Genomic DNA, 24,425 nt, shown 5'->3' on the forward strand with positions numbered 1-24,425 from the left:
AGAGATATAGCGCATCAAGGGGCCCGCGTAGTTTGGACATTTTTATGAAGTCTTTCTCAACATTTTGGTATTAGAATTTTCGTCTCCAAATGATCTCAGGAATTTATCATTAACGGCTGATTCGTTAAGTCTGGGACACCTGTATATATGTGTATTATATTTACATGTAAAATAATTAAATAATTTTATTTTTCTAATCTTTGTAAAAAACAAAATTCAAGATATTATATAAATATTTAGTTCTGAATACGCAATGAGTGTACAATGCAAAGTGCGTATTATATAGAAACGTAAATTTTTGGCATCGCCGCTTCTTCAATTAATCACCGCCAGATTTAATTAGGAAAAAGTAACATACGTATGTAAGAGAATAATTAACAATAAATTGATCATAATTATGTACAACTATTCACACCGTAATACACGCTAGTTTAAAGTAATCTATGAAACAAGTATTTCGCAAAAAAAAAATAATTTTTTTTTTAAATATTTCTTACGATATTTTATTTAAACACGGTAGCTTATTAAATATGTCGGTATTGCTAGAATATTCAATGATATTACTAGAAAATTTCCTGCTAAACTTAGTCTTTATAAAAGAATTAAATGCTCCCGAGTAAGCTCCCATGTCATCTGTATCACGCTTGTAGAGAGTTTGCGAAGGAGAGAGAGAAAGTGGAGAACCGACAGTCCTTTCTGAAGTTGCGAAGAGAGCAGCAGCTTGAGCGCGAACTGAATTGTTACCTCAATTGGATCTGCAAAGCAGGTTAGATCAATTGCCGTAGAAGAAATACGTGAATTGAAAGAGATTGACAGGAATCTATTTCGCGCAAAATAAGGATACTTTAGCTTTTTTTTTTCAGGAAAGATATTATAAGAGTAATACACAGAAATGTAGTATACCAAATAATGTTTCGAGAATAAAGTCGCAAGTTGATGAGCAAAAAAAAAAAAATGCACAATTAATGTATTTCCGACTTGAAAGATTGAATTTTAAATTTTCTCGAGCATATATTTCCGATCTCGATCTATTTCAATTCTTTTATTGTGCAAAGAGTGTGCTTGCGAAAGCTTGTTGTACGCATGAGTTGTCCTCGCGTATATTGAAACGCGCAAATATTATATTGATTACTATTAATACGTAATGTTCACTTTTCAGAGGAGGTGATACTTGCCGAGGAGAGAACCACGGAAGAGGAGAAAATGCACATATTAGAAGGTTCATATAACGTACAACGATTGATATCATGAATATTCACTTTTTTAAAGTTTGCACTCTCGAGAAGATTTGCGAAACGAGCTCTACATCTCCGAAACGTGCTCGTGCATATTTATATAAAATGCTTTCCTATAAGTATACTCTCGCTCACATTTTTTTTACGCAATCGAATAGAATTTTTCTTAGCGGGAAATAATTTTAATTAATAGAAAAACAACATCACAATCCTCATTTTTTATATTATGCAATAAGCTCTATTTTCCATGAGACATTTGCATACGGCACATATAAATATATTTTAACTAGTAATATTTCGTTATTTTGCTGACTTTATGATCTGTCAAAGTTACTGAAGAAATGTAAGAAATATAAGTAATTTATAACATTACGATTTTCACAATGTTATTAGACTGTAAACTAAAAAAATGTGACGACATATTATATTGCCACATTTCTTATTTTATGTAAATATCATTCTTTTGTACCTGTTGATACTTCTTTCGAGGATAAACAGGTGTACAACTTACATATTTTCAATAGCTGACGATAAAAGATTAATTAAGTGGCGTAATTTATTCGAAGTTATAATTGGCACAATTTAATATCTCTTCATATATTGTACGCAGTAAGAAGAAGAGCGGCGGCGAAGAAGAAGAAACTGAAAAATCTTGGCAAGAGCAAGAGTACAGACACGGAGGAGGAGGAGGGCGAGGACGACCAGGACGATGGTGAGTTGTATTTTGCCAACCCGACAAGTATTCTCTTCTTCTTGTTCATTCGAGTTGTGACTTTTTCTCAGAGTGTTCGAACAAACGCAAAATTGTGAAATCGAGACAAAGTTCAAGTAGTAAGAGATTTCACGATTTCTCAGTAGTCAGAACTTATGATCAACGATTTCCTAAAGAAATTGTAATAATATTAAGAGAAGTGATGGAGAAACTTAATTGATGATAAATTAAAAAAAAAAAACGGATTAACGAAAATTATAATCAACGTTAAAATTTTGCAAACCAATGTTAAAATTAGTTAAACAATGATATTAAATTTGAGAAATGTAGAAAAATATATTGCGATACCTTGGAAATTCATGTAAGGGAAATCGTTGGTGTGCGAGAGATTTTGGCCCTTTTTATCTCGTTCTAAAACTTTACTCTATTTATTGGCACGTTAGCGTATTTTCATATTCATCGACTTTAATATTTTGTGGATTACGTTGTCTGATTTCTCCCTTTCGCGAGGGAAAGAAAAGAACGATCCTTTCCCATAATTTTTGCCGATGAACATTCTAAACACACGCTATCAGATGCTCCTCTTGTTTCAGTGCCTAAGAAAAAGCTCAAAGGTAACTACAACCGTGAATGCCATGACTTTTCGTAAAGACCTACATAAAACAAGGCTGTATTCGTAATCTTATTCGTGTAACTGTTTTATTTTTGTATTTTTATTTGTAAAAGATTCTTTTATGGTTGGTAAATACACACATGTACAAGCAATATTGTGCGTATCACATTTTTATATAATAATTAGAGACACGGGCTATTGCTTAGTAAATTAATTTGTTTGGCACTTATGCGCGTATACAGGATGTATCAATAGTCACCTGTGGACATGTACAGTGCGCGTCAACGATCCTGTCCTAGGCGGGGCAAGGGGAGCGTAGAACTGGCCAATCAGCCGGCAGCGCGGCAGTGACCAGTCCTACGCTCCCCTTGCCCCGCCTACGACAGGATCGTTGACGCGCACTGTACATACAAAAATTAATTTTCTCGCGGTAAAACATATAGATACAATATGACTGGTATTTAGATATAATTTCCGATAGCTTTAAACTGCTCTTATTAAATGATACATTCTTTCAGAATATATATTGCTCAAAATATTCGAAAATACAATTACATTGATACGCTTTCGAAGAATAACAATAAAAAATTAATTCAATATCTGGTTATTCGTGGTAGAGAAAAGTATTGTATTCCATGTAATTACTTGGATCGATTTACTGCTGATATTATGGCCGATGCATATCATTCGAAATCACACGGACATTGCGCAAGAGACAAACCTGAGGACTCGATAGCTAATTTATTTTAGTTTTCTAAGTGTTGCTTCTATTGATTGACGTGACGATGCATAAATATTATCTTTTCTTTGTCGCCGAGAACATTCGCACGATCGCCCAAAAATATACAAAATTTGCTTCGAATTAAATTTCTGAAAAAGATATAAATTTAAACAATCGAATTACGAAAATTAGTATAATACATTTTTTAAAAAGATATAAAAACTTACTTTCTCCCTCTCTCTCTCTTTCTTTATTAATTTAAATATATACATTTTTCTATTAATAAAATTTTATTTTAAAATAATATAATTGTAATCATCTTTCTCTTCTTTTCTGTAAAATGATTTCTGATAAAACGATTAGATGCGAATGTTTCCGGCAGAAGTATTTAGGTACAATGTGATGATAAAATATGAATTAATTTTTTTATTATTGACTGATACAGCTATAACCTCAGCTAGTTAAAATGAACTGACAAAACAGTAGAATATTTAGTATTATCGAGTGAGGAATTGAATCCCTTGAGTAGTACATACTAGGAATCCCGGTCCCTAGAATTTGATAGATAGGTTGGATAGATACTAGTCTGTCGACGTTATATAGAGATTGAGTAGCCAGAATGTACGCATCATCATATATATATATAATCGTATCTGCTTGGTAGAATAATTTAGTATTATAACTATGTATCTCTATATCTTTATATCCATCTTTTATCGAAGAAAAGTTAAATCCTCTAATTCTCTTCCAGTCGATGTATAAAATAATTATATAATTGCCAGATTTCCTCGCGATATAGATTTTCGAAGTAGACTTATTGTTAGAAGAATATCGTCATTTGCAATATTTAAAGTTGAAAAAACTTTGAGTTTATATAGATCGTAATATTTTAAATCATACGATGTTTGGGTCCAATAGCAGAAATAGTTTAGTAAGAAACGTGTAGGAAAAATAGAAATGATTTTAAAATTGGACAAAAATTATATAATAAAAAATAAAAGCATATATATGATGCAATTAACAATCGACTGGTCTGTAATACACATCCTAGCAAGGTCGTGAAGATTTCTGATATGATCTTGAAGAGATTTGTTCTATTTTATAGGGTTCTCGAGAACTTCCTACTTCAAGTCGAAAGTAAAGAAGCAGGGCACGTGTCTACAATTCTGGCGGGCCGAAAAGAGATTCAGGTTCTGGATACGCAATTCCGTCAAGTCGCAGGAGTTTTACTGGTTCGTCATCGTCCTTGTGTTCTTCAACACCATCTGCGTAGCCGTCGAACATTACGACCAACCGAAATGGCTCACCGATTTCCTCTGTGAGTTCCGATTCTATCGTTATTTTATTTAACAGTCCTTTTAAAAGCTTCCCGAGTTTATCAAGTGTCAAACGTAGCAAACGTTTCCAAGAATTCAAGATTTGTAATAGTCTAAAGAAGGTGCTCTTTGAAAATCGATCTCTTTTTATTCGCAGTCTTCGCAGAGTTTGTGTTCCTGGCCCTCTTCATGATGGAGATGTTTATAAAGGTCTACGCGCTCGGTCCCCGCACATACTTCGAATCGAGCTTCAATCGCTTCGACTGCATCGTCATCTGTGGCTCGATCTTCGAGGTGATCTGGTCCGCATTGAAGTCCGGCTCTTTCGGCCTCTCCGTCCTACGTGCCCTTAGACTCCTGCGAATTTTTAAAGTCACCAAATACTGGAAGAGCCTAAGGAACCTCGTGATATCGCTGCTAAGTTCGATGCGCAGCATCATCTCTCTTCTCTTCCTACTCTTCCTTTTCATCCTCATATTCGCGCTGCTCGGTATGCAGCTATTCGGCGGTCAGTTCAATTTCGAAAAAGGCACGCCGCCCACCAACTTCAACACCTTTCCCATCGCACTACTCACTGTCTTCCAAGTGAGTACAACCGATTGTTACTACGATTTTAATGTATATTTAAGAGAGATTCAATTTGTAGATACCGAACGTATGATAGAACAAAATTAGATTTAATCTTTTCATAAGAAAAAGCTTCTACTTGTATAATAACTGATGCTGCTGACACAGATTTTGACTGGAGAAGATTGGAACGAAGTGATGTACCAAGGTATCGAGTCGCAGGGCATGGCCTACTCGCTCTACTTCATCGTGCTGGTACTCTTCGGCAACTACACTCTGCTGAATGTCTTCTTGGCTATCGCCGTCGACAATCTCGCGAACGCGCAGGAACTAAGCGCCGCCGAAGAGGAACAGAAAGAGGAAGATAAGGAGAAGCAGTTGCAGGAGCTCGAGAAGGAGATCGAGTCGCTGCAAAAGCCCAGAGACGGTGGCGCACCGAAGGTGGAAATCTGCCCTCCAAGTCCAACCCAGAATTTGTAAGTTTCTCTTCTCTCTTCATCCCGTCATTTATCAAAAGTCTCTTCTTGTCACTTTGTCGTGTTAACTATAATTTATAGCAAATAACACAGGCCTGCGAGGTTCAGTTACAAAAAGCAGAGTGGGTGAATCTGATAGATTTAGTGACGCTGAAAGCGAATCTGGCCGCAGAATTTCCTCAGCACATCAGGTTTTTGAGTAATTTGTAGTTGAATGGCCCAAAAATCGCTATTTTGGCCAATTTCATGAATTTATTGTGGGGAAACCAAATTTTTTGAAATATTTCTGCCAATGGCATCGTATAGTACTCACTTTCACCTTTCAAATCCACTTTCGATTACTGCCGCACGATTTTTTTTCGCTGAGATATGTAAGTATGAAGTTATAAGAAAATTTACGTTAAAGAAAATTTACATAGACATCGATATGGTAGATCCATCATCTTGAAACTTGAAAAGACTGACATATGTCAGGTTCGGTTGCCCAAAAAAGTTTTGTAAAGAAATATCTAATACAGTTGTTACACATTTTGATAAATTTTTCTAAATTTTATGCCTTTTTATTGTGATTCTATTCGCCATATTGGATGCGCCACTTTTAATTTCAAAAGGTGACAGAAGGTATTTAAAAATGTATGTTTTTACCCTAATTTTGATTCGTAGTGAGATAGAGAGGTGGCACGGTTGATTTAGAATGGCTTATTGGATCCCTGTGCATGACCGGTCTTATAACTTGTATATCTGAGCGAAAAAAAATCGTGCGGCGGTAATCGAAAGTGGATTTGAAAGGTGAAAGTGAGTGCTCTATGATGCCATTGACAGAAATATTTCAAAAAATTTGGTTTACTCACAATAAATTCATGAAATTGGCCAAAATAGCGATTTTTGGATCATTCAACTACAAATTACTCAAAAACATGACGTGCTGGGGAAATTCTGCGGCCAGATTCGTTTTCAGCGTCACAAAATCTATCAGATTCATCTACTCTGCTTTTGTAACTGACAAAAGCTCAAATTTCACAGGCCTGTGTAATCATTTTTAGAGTACGAAATGGTTTTTATTTTCCATTTAAATACGAAATAATGTTCTTAATTAGCAAAAACATTTTATGGCAACTTTGAGTCAAGAATAAAAATTTAAGAGACTCATTGATAAAATTTGCATTGAGTTATTCCTCTTGACTGAAATATTTCCGTTTATGATTAATAATTTTCGTCATAATTATTAAATAAGAAAAAAAAGACTAAAATAATATAATAGATTAATTAGAAAATACAAAGACCAAAATGCCGATAAAAGAAATACAAAATGGAGAATGATGTGTCGTTTTTTCAGCAGAGATGGAAGAGGTGATAACCAACCGTCTGAAGAGAGGAGGCAGGATGAAGATGACGACACGGGACCAAAACCAATGCTGCCATACTCCTCCATGTTTATACTGTCCCCTACGAATCCGTAAGTTCATCATTCCAGTCAATTAGCCAATTTTCTCTAATTAATTGAAAAGCTCAGTTGACACTAAAAATATTTCTCATCAACAATCGCAATGTTTCGATATCTTCATTTCGAGAAAGAAATCAGAATTTACGACAATAATAATCAATAATTAATAATTAATTATTTAAATTAATAATAATAATTTGTTGGTTGTTCCAAGATTGTTGTTTTCCATGCGAATAACGCCACCTTTCGTTCGCAGCGTAAGAAGAGCCGCCCACTGGGTCGTGAACCTTCGGTACTTCGACTTCTTTATAATGGTGGTGATATCGCTGTCGAGTATCGCGCTGGCCGCCGAGGATCCCGTCTCGGAGAGCGCGCCGAGGAACAAGATCCTCAATTACTTCGATTACGCGTTCACCGGTGTCTTCACCATCGAGATGGTGCTGAAGATCATCGATCTCGGCATCATACTCCATCCGGGCTCGTATCTGCGCGAGTTCTGGAACATTATGGACGCGGTCGTAGTGATATGCGCCATGGTGTCGTTCGCCTTCGACATGACCGGCAGCTCGGCCGGCCAGAACCTCTCGACTATAAAATCGCTGCGAGTGCTGCGAGTGCTCAGGCCACTCAAGACGATAAAACGCGTGCCGAAGCTCAAGGCGGTGTTCGACTGCGTGGTGAACAGTCTCAAGAACGTCATTAACATTCTTATAGTGTACATATTGTTTCAATTCATATTCGCCGTGATCGCGGTGCAGCTGTTCAATGGTAAATTTTTCTACTGCACCGACGAGAGCAAGTATACGAAAAAGGATTGCAAGTGAGTATGCTACCAATTGTCCCACTTACTTGTCGAGAGAAAAGTAAATGGGAACATCAATAAATATTAATAAATTAATTAAATATTAATAAATATTAGAATATTTAATAATAACGATCGAAACCAAGATAATTCTAAACCATGAATAGGGAAAGGGGAGAGACAAATGGAGAGACTAATTTTGTTTTCGCAACAGCGGTCAATACTTCGTTTTCGAGGAAGGTAACATGCTGCCGGAGCCCAGGAATCGGAGCTGGCAACCCCAGTCCTTTCACTACGACAACGTGATGGTGGCCATGCTGACGCTGTTCGCCGTCCAGACCGGCGAGGGCTGGCCGCAAATTCTGCAGAACTCGATGGCGGCCACGTACGAGGACCAGGGCCCCATCCAAAACTTTCGCATTGAGATGTCCATTTTTTACATCGTTTACTTCATCGTCTTTCCATTCTTCTTCGTCAACATCTTCGTGGCCTTGATTATCATCACATTTCAGGAGCAGGGAGAAGCCGAATTACAGGACGGTGAAATTGATAAAAATCAGGTGATGTCCTGCAAGTCAATCATTTTTTTTTTTACTCGTATTGAATTCGTTTATCGAAGTATACTCCATGTTTTTTTATTGATAATCGATATAAAAATTTAAATTAGTGATAACGCGAAGTCGTTCCATGGAACAATTAAAATTCTAACGGTTAAAAAAAATAATTTGCGTACAAAATAAAAAGATATAAAATTATTACATCGATAAGAGATATAAAATTATTTTTTTATATTAAATATATATTATATATTTTTATTTTTTTTAATTACAAATTTTTCTTCTAAGGCACATACATTTTTTTATATTTATTTTGTAATGTCCTAGTTGTTTTAATTTTCTTTTTCATCCAAATGTTTTTTAAATAATGCGATTACGTAAGAATCTATCTTTTTGTTTGTATCAAGTGTTAATAATTTTGTGTTAATCTTTCAGAAATCTTGTATAGACTTTACAATACAAGCTCGTCCGCTCGAGAGGTACATGCCGAAGGAACGGAATAGCGTAAAGTACAAAATCTGGAGGATAGTCGTATCCACACCGTTTGAATATTTTATCATGATACTCATCGTACTGAATACGATACTGCTTATGATGAAGGTAAGTGTCCCATAGTCTCTCTTCTGCATTCAAATTTCTCTAAAGAGAATTTCGCTAATCAAATTAAAAAATTTTTCTCCCCGATCAGCTCTGGTATAGAAAATGCGGATAATGAAAAAAGAAAGAGTCCTGAAATACGCATCCCTTCCATGAGATCAATCGAAAACAAAAATTATGTTTAAAAATTCCTTTGAACACAAATCAAATAGTTCAAAAGAATTTTTATATAATTTTGAAACTTTTTGTTTTCGGTTTCTCATGTTGCGGCTCTAAATAAGAAGGGGACATAAGTGCAAATTATTATTTTTCAGTACGCATCAATCGAGTAGAAAATGTTCTTTATTATTCATTTAAAATTTAGCTAATATTCCTAATGCAAAAAATATTTTTTAATATTAATATAAAAAATATAAAAAATATTTTTTAATATTTTTATAATTAAATACAATATATCTGATATGTGTTTAACTTATGGATAAAAATTCGGCGCACTTATAGATCTCAATCTTGCTGGAGCTGCGATATATATCATCCATTTACGTATTTTTGAGTCCTGCGATACTTATCGTTCCCAGTTTCTTTTCAACGTCCATGCATTCTTTTAGCGTAAGACCCGTTAGATCTATCGGCAACTTTAACCAATCGACAAACAGTATCCTCTCTTGTTAGCATAATGAAGATACGCGATATCATAAACGAGATTATGTCGCGTCTAAAAACGCAGCGTACGTAAAAAACTACGAATGACTGTACCATATTTATATATCACATTATACGTTATATATACGTACGAGGACATTGTTGTTCTTGCCTGCTGATCTTTTTTAATCGTTTTCTTTGTATAACTGTATCACCCTTGTATTTTATATCAATACGTGTACACAGCTATGTCGAATTTTATCTTATCCTGTTCTTGGAACTTGCCCTCGCAAAATTTCTCCTTTTCTCGAGCGATATATATTGTCCGTGTCACTTTTACTATTTTATTTCTGACATTTATTTGCATCTCTGATAATCGACTAACGATTTCATATTATTTCTCCTTCTTTCCTTCAATAATTGATGAGTCGTGTATTTAATTTAATCATTATTCTATGTTTATTTTAATTAATTTCTCAGTATATTTTCAACGAATTAAATTTGCAAGTATTATCGGTATTTGATCTTCAAAGTGTTGAGCGAATTTTTATAAAAGACTTACGTTTAATATTAAAATCGTGAAGCAAAATTAATATTGCCTCAATTTGTATGATAATTTTTATAACAATTTGTAGATATTTTTATTGCATACTTAATACTTTGAGGATCAATAAGGCGAGAATGTTTTCTTTGCTCGGTTACTTTGTTTTAAACTCGTTTTCCTTATCTCAAAATCAGTTTCTGATCCCTCGTTCGACCAATTGCATGGCTAACAAAAAACTGCTGTGTCCTCGTTTTCGAAGTAGATATATTCGAAAACGTGCGAAGGGAACATGTTTTTGAACATCAATGTGATATCCACAATTACACACACAGATACTAACACGACGTGCGTTCGATTTTTGCGTTCGCCTCGCTAATACCATGATTTAACTGGTAGTAAAGTGAGGCAGTCGTGTTGCACCTCAACCTCGCTTGAAATGACTTAGAAAGCCAAGGTGTCGGAAAAGATTGCACCTTCTTGACGTCTACGAGTCCTGCACGCGAGCCCACATGCTGTTTTAAAATACTCCTTTTAACTTTTTATTTTTTTTCTCTTGGAATGCAACAATGGCAGATTTTTCAAATAACGTTTCAAAGAACTTGTTATATTAATGTTAAATCAAGTAATTAAATTTTTGGTTAAATGAGAGAAATGTAAAAAAAATTAGTAGTTATTAAGAAATAATTATTAAAAATATTATTTATTCAATGTTTATTTATTGTGCAGTCGTGATTCACGAAATCATTAGAAAATATAAGGCTATATAAAGCTACTAATTTTTAATGATACAAGAGTAATAGTAATTTTTTAATGATTTTATGAGATGATTAAAATAATTAGGAAATGTTTCACAATTTTAAGTAATAACTGCTAATTTTAAAAAAGTTTTCACGTTATGTTCCATTTATTTTGTTCTAAATTTCATCCCGCTTGATTAGTAATTGCCATTAATATGTCACTATTAATTAAGCGAGGTAAATTTGGAATTTATATGTATATATTCGGGTTCTAAATTCATTGGGTTTTAAATAAAAAACTTGTTCGCCGAATGTTATTTTCTTCAACTTATTTCTATCATTAGTTTTTCCGACTGGGAGTTAGATACTTTTGTCCCAATTTTTCTCTATGAAATTTTTCATTTGATTCACTTTTCCGATTCTTTATTCATTTACTTGTTGTTAGAATAAACGAGTGCGAATCGATAAGAGAAAAAGTAGCCGGATTCGCGCGCGCACGTTTTTAATCACGTGAACTGAATTCTGAAACCCAACTCTAGATCTCTTCGTTTGCCTCCCAGTTCCCTTAACTTATACAGGTTGTTTAAGAACGCACGAGATAGATATTTTACCCTCATTTCTCTTTGGAACGAGATCACAGCTTGAGTTCGGACTCGTTGAATTAGAGATCTAGACACACACATGCGCTGATTCTAATTCACGCCCGATTATATGATTTGCGATCGGACTGGTTTGCCTGAAAGAAAGACAAGAAAACACGGAATGTTCAGATCACTTGCACACGCACTGCACCAGGTCTTGAGAGCACATACCAAGTGAGATACTACGTGTTCACATATTTTGCTCGAACGCTTGCGCGAACGAGGGGAGACAATATTCATTATTACTTTGGAATTACTATCGAAACGATAGCACTTTGAAATTTTAAGAGAAAGGAAATAGTGGCATAAAAAAATTTAATATTTTTATTTTATCCGTCAATATATTTCTCACGACTAGAATAACAAACTTGGGACTCGACTAGTTAAAAGGAAATTTCTTCCCTTCTAGATGTGTCACTTTATTTTTAAATCACAAGATTGATTATTCTAGTCTCATAATAATTAATATACTTACTTAATAATTAATTATTAAAATAGAGAATTAATAATTGTGAAATAATATAACGCAAATTAAAATCAATCTTCGACGCTACTCGATTGTAATTGATTGCCTTCGTTCGAATGGCGATGTACAATGTATATACATATTAGGTGTCACGCACTTCTTCTTACACACGTGCAAGACTGCGTGTCGCATGCTGGCTGAGCCCGAAACAGATCGACCAATTATTAGAAGTTGAGCAAAACAGCAACAACATTAGATATCCACTGAATGTGTGTGTGTGTGTGTGTTTTACAGTGACAGAAAACACACTCTGCACGGGGCGACCGCACGTTTTACCCTTTCCTCGTTCCTCCCTTCAAAAAAAGAAAAAAAAAAAGAAAAGACACAGATTGCAAAAAGATGTAAGCACTTCGAGAAACGAAGTTTCGTAACCTCCTAACGATCCCTTCGTTAATTGAATTGCACTCTTTTTGTGTTCCGGAGGTTTACTTACTTTAAATACCTTTGTTTTTGATTGTTTTTCTTACGTTTCCTTCTCAATCGTTTCTCTCTTTATCTTCTTATCACAATCTTTATCAGTTTCGCGACTAATTTCCTTAGAGACACTTAGATTCGTATATATCCAACTTCTAGTCCAGACTCCGTGGAAGATGATGATAAGAAGAGAATTAATTTTGACGCATAAAAGATACTATGAAAAGGCAATCAAGTTCTACGTGATTCGTTGAAATTTTATGCGTTACTTTTTTTTAATCCAATAAACTTAAATAGTGTATTTAATGTTTATCAATTAACGTAGCATTGGAATTTTAGAATTAGATTTTATTTTATTTTTCTTAAATATCAGTGATATACATCATAATAATATTGTTTCGATTTATGTGTAACATTTGAAGAATTTTTATACATCTCTCTTTTTATGTATATTTTATTATTTATTTTATTATCTTATTATTTAAAATTTTTACAAATTTTAAAGAGAAAAATTTGTCTTAAAAAAAGATTCTTTGTATAATATTAAACAATTTTCTTCTTGTCGTTGCTTCCGGCAGTATCCATCATTCAGAAGATCCCCGATATACTATCCATTAATGCCAATTAAGATGAAAAGAATTAATTATTAATTATACCAGTATGATCAAGATATCTCATGTTAGTCAATTAAAAAGGTGTATAACACAAAGTGCATATAATGGTACTGGTATATCCATGTACACACAGTTGACATGTGCATCACATTCGTTGAAAGACCAATCGCAGGAATATAAAAAAACAGACATTTCATTAAGTATATATTTTTACACACACCCAGTAGATTCGTATAAGTTAACGATGACATATGTATAAAAAAAGAGATATCCTCCCCATTGTTCGAATATAAGATGGCATTCATTACTATATTTCTAACATATGTATAATTCATATACAGGGTGTACCAAAAGTCTGGAAATGGTCGAATATTTCATAAACTATGCATTTTAGAAAGAAATGTTTCAAACAAAAGTTGTATGGCTTGAAGGGGGCCATAAGATGGTGTCATTGGTTTGACATTCAAAAATCGTTTGAAGGTCACGTGAAGGTCACCTTCAATTTTTTAAATGGAATCCCCTATTTTTTATTACTTATTCTTGTAACTTATCTCGAGAGCTTTCCAAAACACTATAATAAAGTATTTCTTCATTGAGTACTTTTCGAGTTATGGGGCTTAAAATAATATTTTAATTTTACATAAACCATAAAATATCTAGTAAAATATTCATTTTTCGATTATCTTACCTTAATACTTTTATGTACAAAATAATGAGAGGTATCAATTGGTGTAAAGAAAAAACATAGTTGTTTTTAAAAAAAAATGTAATTGTTAATTGCAAATTCCATATTTTTTCATAAAAACAGCTATGTTTTTTCTTGACCGTCAAACGACTTTTCAAGATCAAACCAATGACACCATCTTATGGCCCCCTTCAAGCCATACAACTTTTGTCTGAAACATTTCTTTTTAAAATGCATAGTTTATGAAATATTCGGCCGTTTCCAGACTTTTGGTACACCTTGTATATCTCGTGCTTTATTAGACATACCGTATGCGATTAAAACTGTGTACCAATTCGTGACACACGAATAAGCTGACTTAAACATTGATTTGCAAATCATTGTTGAACGTGATACATATAATTTATTTTAAAAATCTTATCTTCATTTTATACTCTTACTCCAAAAAATTTTACTTTGGCTATTTCCTGCATTCGATGCAATTTTTACAGCAAATAAAATAGCATGAAGGGAGTGAGGCTGCTTCAGCAGGGTTAATTTCGCGTTCCAGAATTATTTTATATACGATATATTATTCGCGATGAAAGATTGGAGACTATAAAATTAGATTTGTCAATTACATCTGAAGGCACAGACCGATTCCAAGGCGCACTGCACACTTTGTTTCGTCTTCCAACATGTTAATCTTGCTGATGCAAGTTTGACCCCGTTATTACGATATCTATTGTGCAGCACAGAATGTTCATGTATCGGTGCACAGAGTTTCGGCGTGAAAGAGAAAAAGGAAAGAAAAACGGAGCCACTTCTTCCCTTCTCGTCGGATGGGAAGGGAAGGGAAGAGGGTCGTGCTGATGAAAAGAAAGGAAAAATAAATAAATAAAATAGAAAAGAAAATTTCGTTCACACGAATCATGCAATTTTATAAGCTTGTACATACATATGTTTGTTTGTCGGCCGTGTATTTGTCAGTGTATGCATTGCAGTATCATCGGCAAACCGAGTCGTACAAGAATACGCTGAAGTACATGAACATGTGCTTCACGGGGATGTTTACTGTCGAGTGCATACTGAAGATCGCCGCATTCGGCGTGAAGGTAGGCTCCACATACTACCAACAATTTTCTCTCATCGAATTTCTCAGTATATTCCGAATAAAGCGAGATTCATAATTCGAGACTCTCGCCAGGTCGAGTAGCGCGAAAAATGGCCCCTCGTAATCGTTTCCCGAAAAGAAGTGTCACTTGAGTCATTGAAGATGAAACACGTAAATAATTAATTTAAATTAAAATAATTTCAACGATTATTAAATGTGTACATTGATTTATCAGAATAAAATATTAAAAATAAATAAATTAATGCGATTATAAAATAAATCGTGAGAGAAGAGGGAACGTCACGAGGGTCAATTTTCGCGTCGCCCGGTAAGTGCCGCTTATTAGAAAGTAATTAGAGCGTTTTCTTCGCGAGTACCGATGTAGCAACCATAAACGTCTCAATTTATTCTCGGTACTCCGGAGATATTCCGTATACTTTCTATTTTCTCGCGCGTGTACAAAAGTATATAGAATATACTATTTAGTGAACTTTCTGTGCGCAGGGCTGAACAAGCGCTAGATGCTGTCGGAGTAGTTGTAGCGTTTCCATTTCTCGATATACCTCGTACGAACGATATAGATATGTATCTCGATAGAACTAGAATTGTATATTTTTTTCGATGGTGCTCTCTTCTATGCAAGGATATAGCTGCAAGATCCTAGATAGAACTTTTTTTTTTTATTACACGTACTCTCGCTGTCTTGTCTCTGGGACCGAACCCATAAGATAAACTCTACAAGTACTTTAGTATGCAGAAAATGCTCAGCTCTGTACACGTAATCAAGCTTCAGGGCAATTTGGGAAGATTGATTTAAGGCATTGAAATGTTCACTTTCATCCCCACCTGATTCTGAATTTTTTTTTATGGAAAATTTAATATCAATTTTGCGAGAAATTGATCTCTTGATTATTTTCTCCTTCTTACGCGTCATTTTATATTTATTATTTCATACATGATTATCTGAGCATTTTTAAAAAATTTCGGCGACTATTTATTTAAGAAATAATTAAGGAAAAATTATTTATTAATAATTTATATGAATTTTATAAAATAATTCTCAAAATAAATTCAGAATCAGATATAAACATTTATTGTAAAATGCTATGTAAAATGAAGTAATGATATGTAAATCTTCCCAGATTTTCTAAATCCATAATTACACTGAACACAATGATAACGGGATCATTAATTGTCAATTTAACATCGTCATTTTGATTTTTGTGAACAATGTTAATTTTGCCTTTTTACGATACTAATTTATTTATCAATTTTATCCCGTTATCACGATAGCTAATTACACTGATTTCATACACAAGATACTAAACAAATTTGAATTACGCTTGAATATTTGTCAAATATACGTGTAGATATTCAATCGTAATATTAAACACTCTAGAGCGAGTTTATCTACGAAAACATAACATTCTACATGTTATTGTATTTTAAATTATGATTTAATGGAGCTTATAATGACGAAGCTAACAAGCACGCTCTTAGAGTCAAAATGCAATTCACACAAATACTTACAATCAACAATTACACTCACACATACTCAGACATGAAGATTCATATGTCATACACCTCGCACTCACGAATACCCAAAACACGACGAATCGAGAACACAACTCTTTCATCGGGTTATTTTTAGTTCGCGTCTCTTTTTCTCGCTCTTTCTCTCTATCTGTCTCTATTTCTTCCTCTCATTCTTCTCTCTGTCTCTTTTTCTTTTTCTGTCTTCCTGTGAGTTCTGTTGATTTCCAAAGTACTTTCAAAAACCGGCAACTCAAAACGGGCGAGAAATAAATCCAAGAGGAAGTCTCAAATACCGAAGATAGGTGTACAGAAAGGAAGCTCCGTTTTTTGACATCCCTTGCATGCCTTGCCCGCCGCCTTTTGCCTGCATCCGCACGCAATCACTTGCACGATCTGACATGTTTTTGATCCTCGCATGAGTACGTCACGATTATTATGACTGCGTGTTTTTTGCCGGCCGGAAGTAACGACAGTGGCGATGACGAAGTGACGAGAATGATGATGATGATGATGATGACGATGATGATCGTAACGATGATTTATATGATAATCATGACAAGATTCGAGTCGAGGAGCAGACGCGAAAGCGTCTCCTCGTTCCTATTCATCGCATGCATGCCATTGTGTTGTGAGAAAGAGTATAAATTTCCGTCTCACGAGCACACACTCAGCACACATGGAATTAAACGTCGTATACACACCGATCGAGATTTACGTACACGTATACGAGTCTATTGACAAATTACCCTGTGAGAGATTGGTTAGATTTGCTTGTGATAATGTGGAAGAAGAAATGCCTCTTCAAAAATAAGAAAAATTCAAATTGAGTTTTGTCGCAAAATTAATATAATTTAAAATAGTATTCTTTTATTAAAAATAATAATTTCCTATCCAAACAATTTTCTGAATAATTTGCCAGAAGGAATGCAAATTTTTATTTGTATACTTTGATATAATATAATATCACATAAATATACTGTAAAAAATGTTTTCAAAAATATCAGGTAGTGTAATTAGGAAAAATTTGCTTTTTCACGTTACAAACTTTTGAGATGCATTACTTGAAATTAGTAATTAAAATATAAATATATTTAATAAAAGTTTCAAAAGAAGAAATTTAAAAGTGAAACGATTAGTAATAAATTTGAGAAATATTTTTTATCTCACAAGAGAAGACATATTTCCAGATTTATTTTGCGTAAAGAAATATTTCTTCTGTAAATCCAACAGCAGGGTTTTCTGCTTGGACGAAAAATGGACGAAATGAGCGATCGAATACAGAGATTATATAATTAAATAGGAGATAAAGAGATATAGAGATATGTGAAAATATACATAATATGTGATATGCAGGACGCACTGCGGAATATATTAGAATCTGGGTTGTGTTACGTCTGTGTGTTGGGTGTATTTTGTAGTATCACGAAGCGCCGGCAGTTTTATTGGACTTCTTGACCATCGTGAACTTGGTCGTCACCCTCCTTTTCCTCATTGAGTGCATCCTTAAACTCGTCGCCTTCGGATGCAAGGTATAAACAAGCCTTTAAATCGCTCTAACTTCACCACTCTCACTCGATTCACACCGCAATTATATATCACTAAATCCACCGAGACTGATATCACTCATCGGTCATCATTAATTGCGTGATTTTACCGGTCGGAGGATTCACGTGAAGAAAGTGGGGATCCCGAAAACTGGCGAGAGGAACGGAAGGGAACTCACCGAGACATCGCGAAACTGCTTGTCGCAAATAAAATAAAAAAAAATATATTACAATTCAAAGTAAAGTTTCTTGGTACGAGATTTCTACACAAATCTGCATAGTTATTCAAGAAGTAGCGATCGCCAGAAAACAGGATTTCGCCATTTATGAGTTTCAAATAATTTGTTACTTTTTCCTAAAGATTTATTAGATATCGAATTTGATATAAACTTAATAAACTTTGATATATAAATATTAAGCTGCTCATGATTAATGTATTATTAAAATTAATTTATATTTACTGAACGGTTCTTTTTTGCAATTAAACCAAAAATTTTAAACACCTATGTAAAAAATTCTAGAAGAATAAAAATTTAATTAATTTATTTAATTATAAGCTGACTTTTTTAAATAAGTTTTTTGTACAATAATTTTTTTTCAATAAATTTTTTGTAGAATTTCGTAAAAGATATAATTAATGCAAATTAAGAAATTGAAAGTTTAAATTAAAAAGTAAAAAATGACAGTCAAATAAATTTTTGTCAAATTAAAACCATCTCAAAGTCAGCATCGAATCAAAAGATAAACTTTGAATAAACATTAATTTTTTATAGAAATATATATATCTTGAATTTAAATAACTGATGCAATATGTGATATCATTTCTTATGTATTGCGTGATGTCAAATGACGATTCCTTTTTTCTGGTTCAAAGTAGAAAAATGTTGAACATTAAATTCGCGTGTCTCTATCTATACTTCTCTCTCTCTCTCTCTCTCTAGTTTGCTTGCTATTACCGGCATGCTCCCGTAGATACTTCTCTAGAGGAGATCCCGTCACTTGTACTCCAGCCGATTATCGATCACCAAAGCGTGTAACATGGGTAAACGCTTTAGAGAGAATTCTCGCGGAAACAGATCTCTTCGTCTTTTGTAGATCTGCAATCTTTTCATAAAAATTTTATAAAAATTCTTATAAATATTTCAAAACTAAACATATCGATGAACATTACAATTATTACGAATATAAAAATGGGAAGATGAAATTTGTCTCTTGTTGCAGAACTTAATATAAGAATGATAACATATTTTCTATTGTTTAATTAATTAAACAATTTTATTTAAGAGTTAAATTACTTAAAAAATAAAGATACATAAAACTTGTTTCTTAGAATATAAATTCTTATTTCTTGAGATAAATTATTTAATCACTTTTAACAATTATAATAACTTTTTACGTCTGTGTGAAAAAGAATTATACGATAAGATCAAGCATGTTTAATTAATCATGTAATTAAATAATATTAATAATTGATTAGGTAATAATTATTTTGTTAAAAAATTATTTTTTACGAAGAGATTTGTTCAACGATCCAGAAGCACCGTTCAAAGAAGTACACATTACAAAGTTTCGCGATCATAAAAAATACGACATTCATATAGGAGTGCTCACAAACACAAACATGCACACAACACACGTACACAAGCACTTACACACACATACACACTAAATAGCGTGTACGTTCACAAAAGAAGCATACTGTGCCATATTTTTCGTGTATTCGGAAATCTTGTAGTTTTTCTTTAGTTGTAGCTACGCAAACATGTCTCACAAACACTCGAGCTACGCCCAAGTTCGTTTAATAGATCACAGAGATATGTAAATGATTTATCAAGATTACTTGCTTGCTATGGATATTTATATAGGTCAAGACACGATGAAGACAAAGCTCATTAAAAAAATTCGGAGGGTCGTCAAAAATAAAAATAGATTATTTGCTGATGATATGGGAATGTTTGTATGTTATCTATTTTTAATTTCTAAGCTCTTACTCCTCTTATTTCTCTAAGCAATCACAGCGCAAGACCGAATTGGGAAAAGCGCCCTAGCAAGGTAAGCAACGCAATAATCTTAAATATGGTAAAAAATTAAGAAAAAATACTTTTACGAAATATCGACACACACAATTCTAGAAACAAAATACTTGAATATCTTCAGTTATATATGGAACGAGTGTGCATAAAATTCTGTAAATAGCGCAATATTTTTAAAATTTATATTTAAGTTTGTATAAGAAATTATTAACTTTTGAATTCTTTCTTGTAGTATGTCTAATTTTCAATTGTTACTCTTCATGGTGTCTTGGCTTTGATTCTGAGATTGCTCGTATACAGAATCGTACAGACAATTAGAGCTCTAATCTGCATCTGTTGAAAACGTATCGGAGCTGTTTAGCGAGCTTCGGGGTAGTACAATCAAATATCGAACGGAAACGACCAAAGATTATCTTGCTAATCAATTCTTTTGACTGTTCCCGTAAACAGAACTTCTTCAAGGATGCCTGGAACACCTTCGATTTCATCACGGTGATCGGCAGCATCGTGGACGCCCTCGTGATCGAGTTCGGGGTACGTAGAGCACCGTAAAAGTAGTCGAAAAGAGAATATAAGTGTGTTAATCGCGTTCTAGCTACTATAACCCGTAATAGAACTCTTCCAGGTATATGCACATGTAATCTGGAATCTCCCGGGAAATTCGAGGCTACACTGTGATGGTTGTTTGCTTTGACAAAAGCCATTTTGATAAAGTCGCAGGAAACGTCAGCGTTGATCCGATGACTAGATTGATACAAATGAAAGTGGTGATGGTGCGAGCAAATGACGAAGTAGTTGCATGAAAAGTTTTATACAGGGTGTCCCAGACTTGACGAATCAGCCGTTAATAGCAAACTCCTGAGGTCATTTGGAGACGAAAATTCTAATACCAAAATGTTGAGGAAGACTTCATAAAAATGTTCAAACTTATCGCGCTGTACGCGGGTCCCTTGATGCGCTGTCCCTGAGCACAGGAGAACGTAACGCGCCGATTGGTAATCTTTAGTCTTTTGTAGCGCCGAAACTACATCTTCCTCAACATTTTGGTATTAAGATTTTCGTTTCCAAATGATCTCAGGAATCTACCATTAACGGCTGACTCGTTAAGTCTGAGACACTCTGTATATTTGTACGTCTGCATAGGATATAATTGTGTAATTATTAAAAATTGTATTACGTTTTAAAATTTAGTGTTGCAAAGAAACATCATTTGTTCATTTAACTATCTTTTAAAGATTGTGAAAATTGAGAGTTAAAAATATACAATAAATTTGAGTAATATTTAAGTATACTTAAATTTAAAATTTAAGAATATCATATTTATCATAAAGAGAATATTAACGAACGAAATTTCTTCTTGACAAAATAATACGAAGGCGCACTAAGCCACCTTTCGAATTGTTTCAACGTACTAGATTAATTCTCACGAAGCGAATTTATTCGGAATTTATTTTGTCAAAACACGCACCTATAATAGTAAGCCTTAACATCGCAACAGTGTTGCTTGATGTGTACTTTTGCCTTTCGTTTAACCCTTTTGCTGCTTACTTAGATTCGCAATCATGTGACAAGCTAGCAGGTAAATTACGACGATCGAAGTGTATCTCAAATACTTTTATGTATCTTTTTAGCTTCGTGCTGCATTCATACGCTATATATATATATATATATATATATATATATATATATATATCACACTATACATTGTTACATTTGCACAGTATAGTAAAACAATAAGCTACTTACACATAAACATATTCCCGATACAAATCCTGTATTTATTCATAGATACATTCTCCTTATATTGATATTTTGACTAGATCAGTCTGTAATTAGTTTAATCAATGTCAGTTGTATTGTTTGAAAGTAGGAGAAAAGAAGTAGAAAGAATATTTATCCACTTTCTTCCAAGTCACACAAATGGCATTGATTATTTAAAGTCGACTAAAGTAGAAATTACGATCTAGTCAAACATGTATATGTATATAAATAATTAAATTGCAAATCAGAGAAAAAAATGTAATAAGTAAACATTTTTTTATAATTGCTCTGCTTATGCTTGGAAAATATTTTTGATAAAAATATGTTTTAGAGATGGTAAAAGGATAGATAGAATTATCGTAAAATGCATCTGATATCGAAACGAACTGCTTATTGAAGTTCTTCCATCATCAATGTTCATTTGGCAGTTATTATATCCTTATTGTAATTGCCAGAAGTTGAACAATCAGAAGTTCAAAATATTGGGGATGGAATAATCTCGCAATCTCGCATATTTTTGTAATAGGAGCTGTTATCGGGCATGTCCAGTGATGGCCAGCTAGACGAAAAAAAGGTATAAAATTATACAATTTTTACGTTCAGGACGTAAGTTGGAGGCAGATATTGCAAGTATAAAATTAATATCGAATATTATTCTCTCGACTCTAAATTTTATTTTTATGTAGAGATCAAATATATAAGTTTTTTTTTCTTTGCAATTCTTTTCACCAGTAAAAAAATTACAATTATTTTATACATAGCTATCTGTGTACGTTATTTATGTATTATTATTGTTTCCCGATATATTCGTAGCAAAAGTTATGGTAAACTTGGCGAATGAAATTGATGTGATTTTATTTATAATTATTTACAGACAAAAAAGAGAAACTAGGTTCTGAAAATAGTACTTTATATTCTTTCGAGGATCTTCCTAAAAATCATTTTTAGATCAAGAGTCACTTTTATCCCGTTTCTTATCCTGTGCATGCACTTTTCTAAATACATAAACTGTGCATTTTACACTAACAGTCTCGTACATTTTACAACATTGACAACAATCCAAAAGTAGTTGTTACATTATAATTACACTACAGACTATAACTACAGACTATACTTTAAAAGCATATGGATGCGATGTCTTGTGAATTAATCTCTATTTCGACTTATTAAATCGGATGTGAAAGTTAAATACAATTCTATTACAGCAAAAGGGTTGACGTGATTACGTGTTTATTCACGTTAGAATTGAATAATTCAAAGAACTTAATTATTAAAGTAAAACATAATTTTTCATTAATATTATATTATATATTATTAATATTATATTATTAATATTATATTATATATCATTAATATTATATATCATACTTTAAGTTCAAAAATCATCAATGTGCATTAGAAAGAGAGAGAGAGAGAGAGAGAGAGAAAGAGAATTAGATCAGCAGCTCTAATTTAATTTATAAACGTTGGTATAAAAGTTGATTAAATAATAATTCATATATTTATAGTAGACAAAATTAATTTTCAATGAAATAGCCAATTAAACTTACAACAAAAATACAACTAGTTTATTGTTGTAACAATTAGACTGTGTCATATTAAAAATAGAGTTCTTTTTGTATAATAATAATTTAATAATTATTAGAGTAATACATTTTAATTCCTCGTTTCCTCTTTCAGCAGTGATCTTGCATTTTTTAAGATCCTTAGTCTCTCTTAAATATCGAAATTACATATAAATTTTAAACATCTTTATTTTTATATCGCGCCAAAATATTGACTCGCTCTAAAGCTTCGTTCGTGCATCGCCAAGGTAGAAAGAAAAGGACACGTCAAAATGATATCCCGATATCCTTTGACGCGTCACGTGCAAATGCCGAAACGCTGCACGCGCGAAGCTCCGTTTTAGCGCAAAGAGAAGAAGTCGGCATTTTGTGGGGTTAAGTGCAATTTTCTCTGTTCCCTGCAGGAGAATTTCATCAATGTCGGCTTCCTGAGGCTCTTTCGCGCCGCCAGGCTGATCAAACTACTCAGGCAGGGTTACACGATACGAATTTTACTCTGGACTTTCGTACAATCCTTTAAAGTAAGCTCTAATTTGTGTCATTGATTTATATTTCTCTTATTTCATGCATTGTAATTATTAGCTTGATTTTTGAAGAATACTTTTAATTTCTTTCATAATAAATTTTGGAAGTCATATTTTTCACCAATTTTTATAACTATGCGATAATAAAAAGTCGTCTTCTTCCAGGCTCTGCCTTACGTTTGTCTCCTCATAGCAATGCTGTTCTTCATCTACGCCATCATTGGTATGCAGGTATGAATCCCCTTTGCTTGAATTCCTAAAAACGTTTCTATAAATTCGCTCATTAAACAAGTTTTTAAGGGATGACGCACAGAAGAGTGCAGGACTGAAGAGTAATCTAATTGTTCGGAAAATTAATTAAAGTAATAATCGTAGTGTATTGTGTAGCGGAGATACGTATAAACCTGATATAACTTTTCTACATGAAAGGAGGAAATAACGCGCTACGGAATTACTTGATTTTTTTTACAGAAGAGACTTTCAAGTTCTTATATTTGAATAATTTTATATGGAATAATTTTTAATT

General features: G+C 33.4%; 1 protein-coding gene across 16 annotated transcripts in view; it reads left to right on the forward strand.

Annotated features, from left to right (window-relative positions):
* The window catches only part of Cac (calcium voltage-gated channel subunit cacophony), a 176,519-nt gene that overhangs the window by 122,682 nt on the left and 29,412 nt on the right, over window positions 1–24,425 (forward strand). For 14 of the 16 annotated variants that reach the window (XR_014440209.1, XR_014440210.1, XM_083107199.1 and 11 more), the window contains 14 exons: window positions 651–766; window positions 1,160–1,219; window positions 1,846–1,947; window positions 4,387–4,599; window positions 4,755–5,182; window positions 5,333–5,640; window positions 6,977–7,096; window positions 7,341–7,904; window positions 8,101–8,446; window positions 8,879–9,043; window positions 14,827–14,937; window positions 20,500–20,583; window positions 23,780–23,896; window positions 24,065–24,130. Coding sequence is in view for 14 of the 16 variants with exons in the window: in XM_083107199.1 (XP_082963325.1) it covers window positions 651–766; window positions 1,160–1,219; window positions 1,846–1,947; window positions 4,387–4,599; window positions 4,755–5,182; window positions 5,333–5,640; window positions 6,977–7,096; window positions 7,341–7,904; window positions 8,101–8,446; window positions 8,879–9,043; window positions 14,827–14,937; window positions 20,500–20,583; window positions 23,780–23,896; window positions 24,065–24,130 (2,800 nt within the window). In the remaining 2 variants the exon portion in view is untranslated. Of the gene's footprint in view, window positions 1–650; window positions 767–1,159; window positions 1,220–1,845; window positions 1,948–4,386; window positions 4,600–4,754; window positions 5,183–5,332; window positions 5,641–6,976; window positions 7,097–7,340; window positions 7,905–8,100; window positions 8,447–8,878; window positions 9,044–14,826; window positions 14,938–17,890; window positions 18,002–20,499; window positions 20,584–23,779; window positions 23,897–24,064; window positions 24,131–24,425 lie in introns of all 16 variants that reach the window. The other 2 variants (XM_083107196.1, XM_083107198.1) reach the window with 2 other exon arrangements.

The sequence above is a fragment of the Camponotus vicinus genome, unplaced genomic scaffold (genome assembly GCF_025532165.1).
Source record: "Camponotus vicinus isolate PSW18456_S1 unplaced genomic scaffold, iyCamVici1.0 SCAF_8, whole genome shotgun sequence".
Classification (NCBI taxonomy): Eukaryota; Metazoa; Arthropoda; class Insecta; order Hymenoptera; family Formicidae; genus Camponotus; species Camponotus vicinus.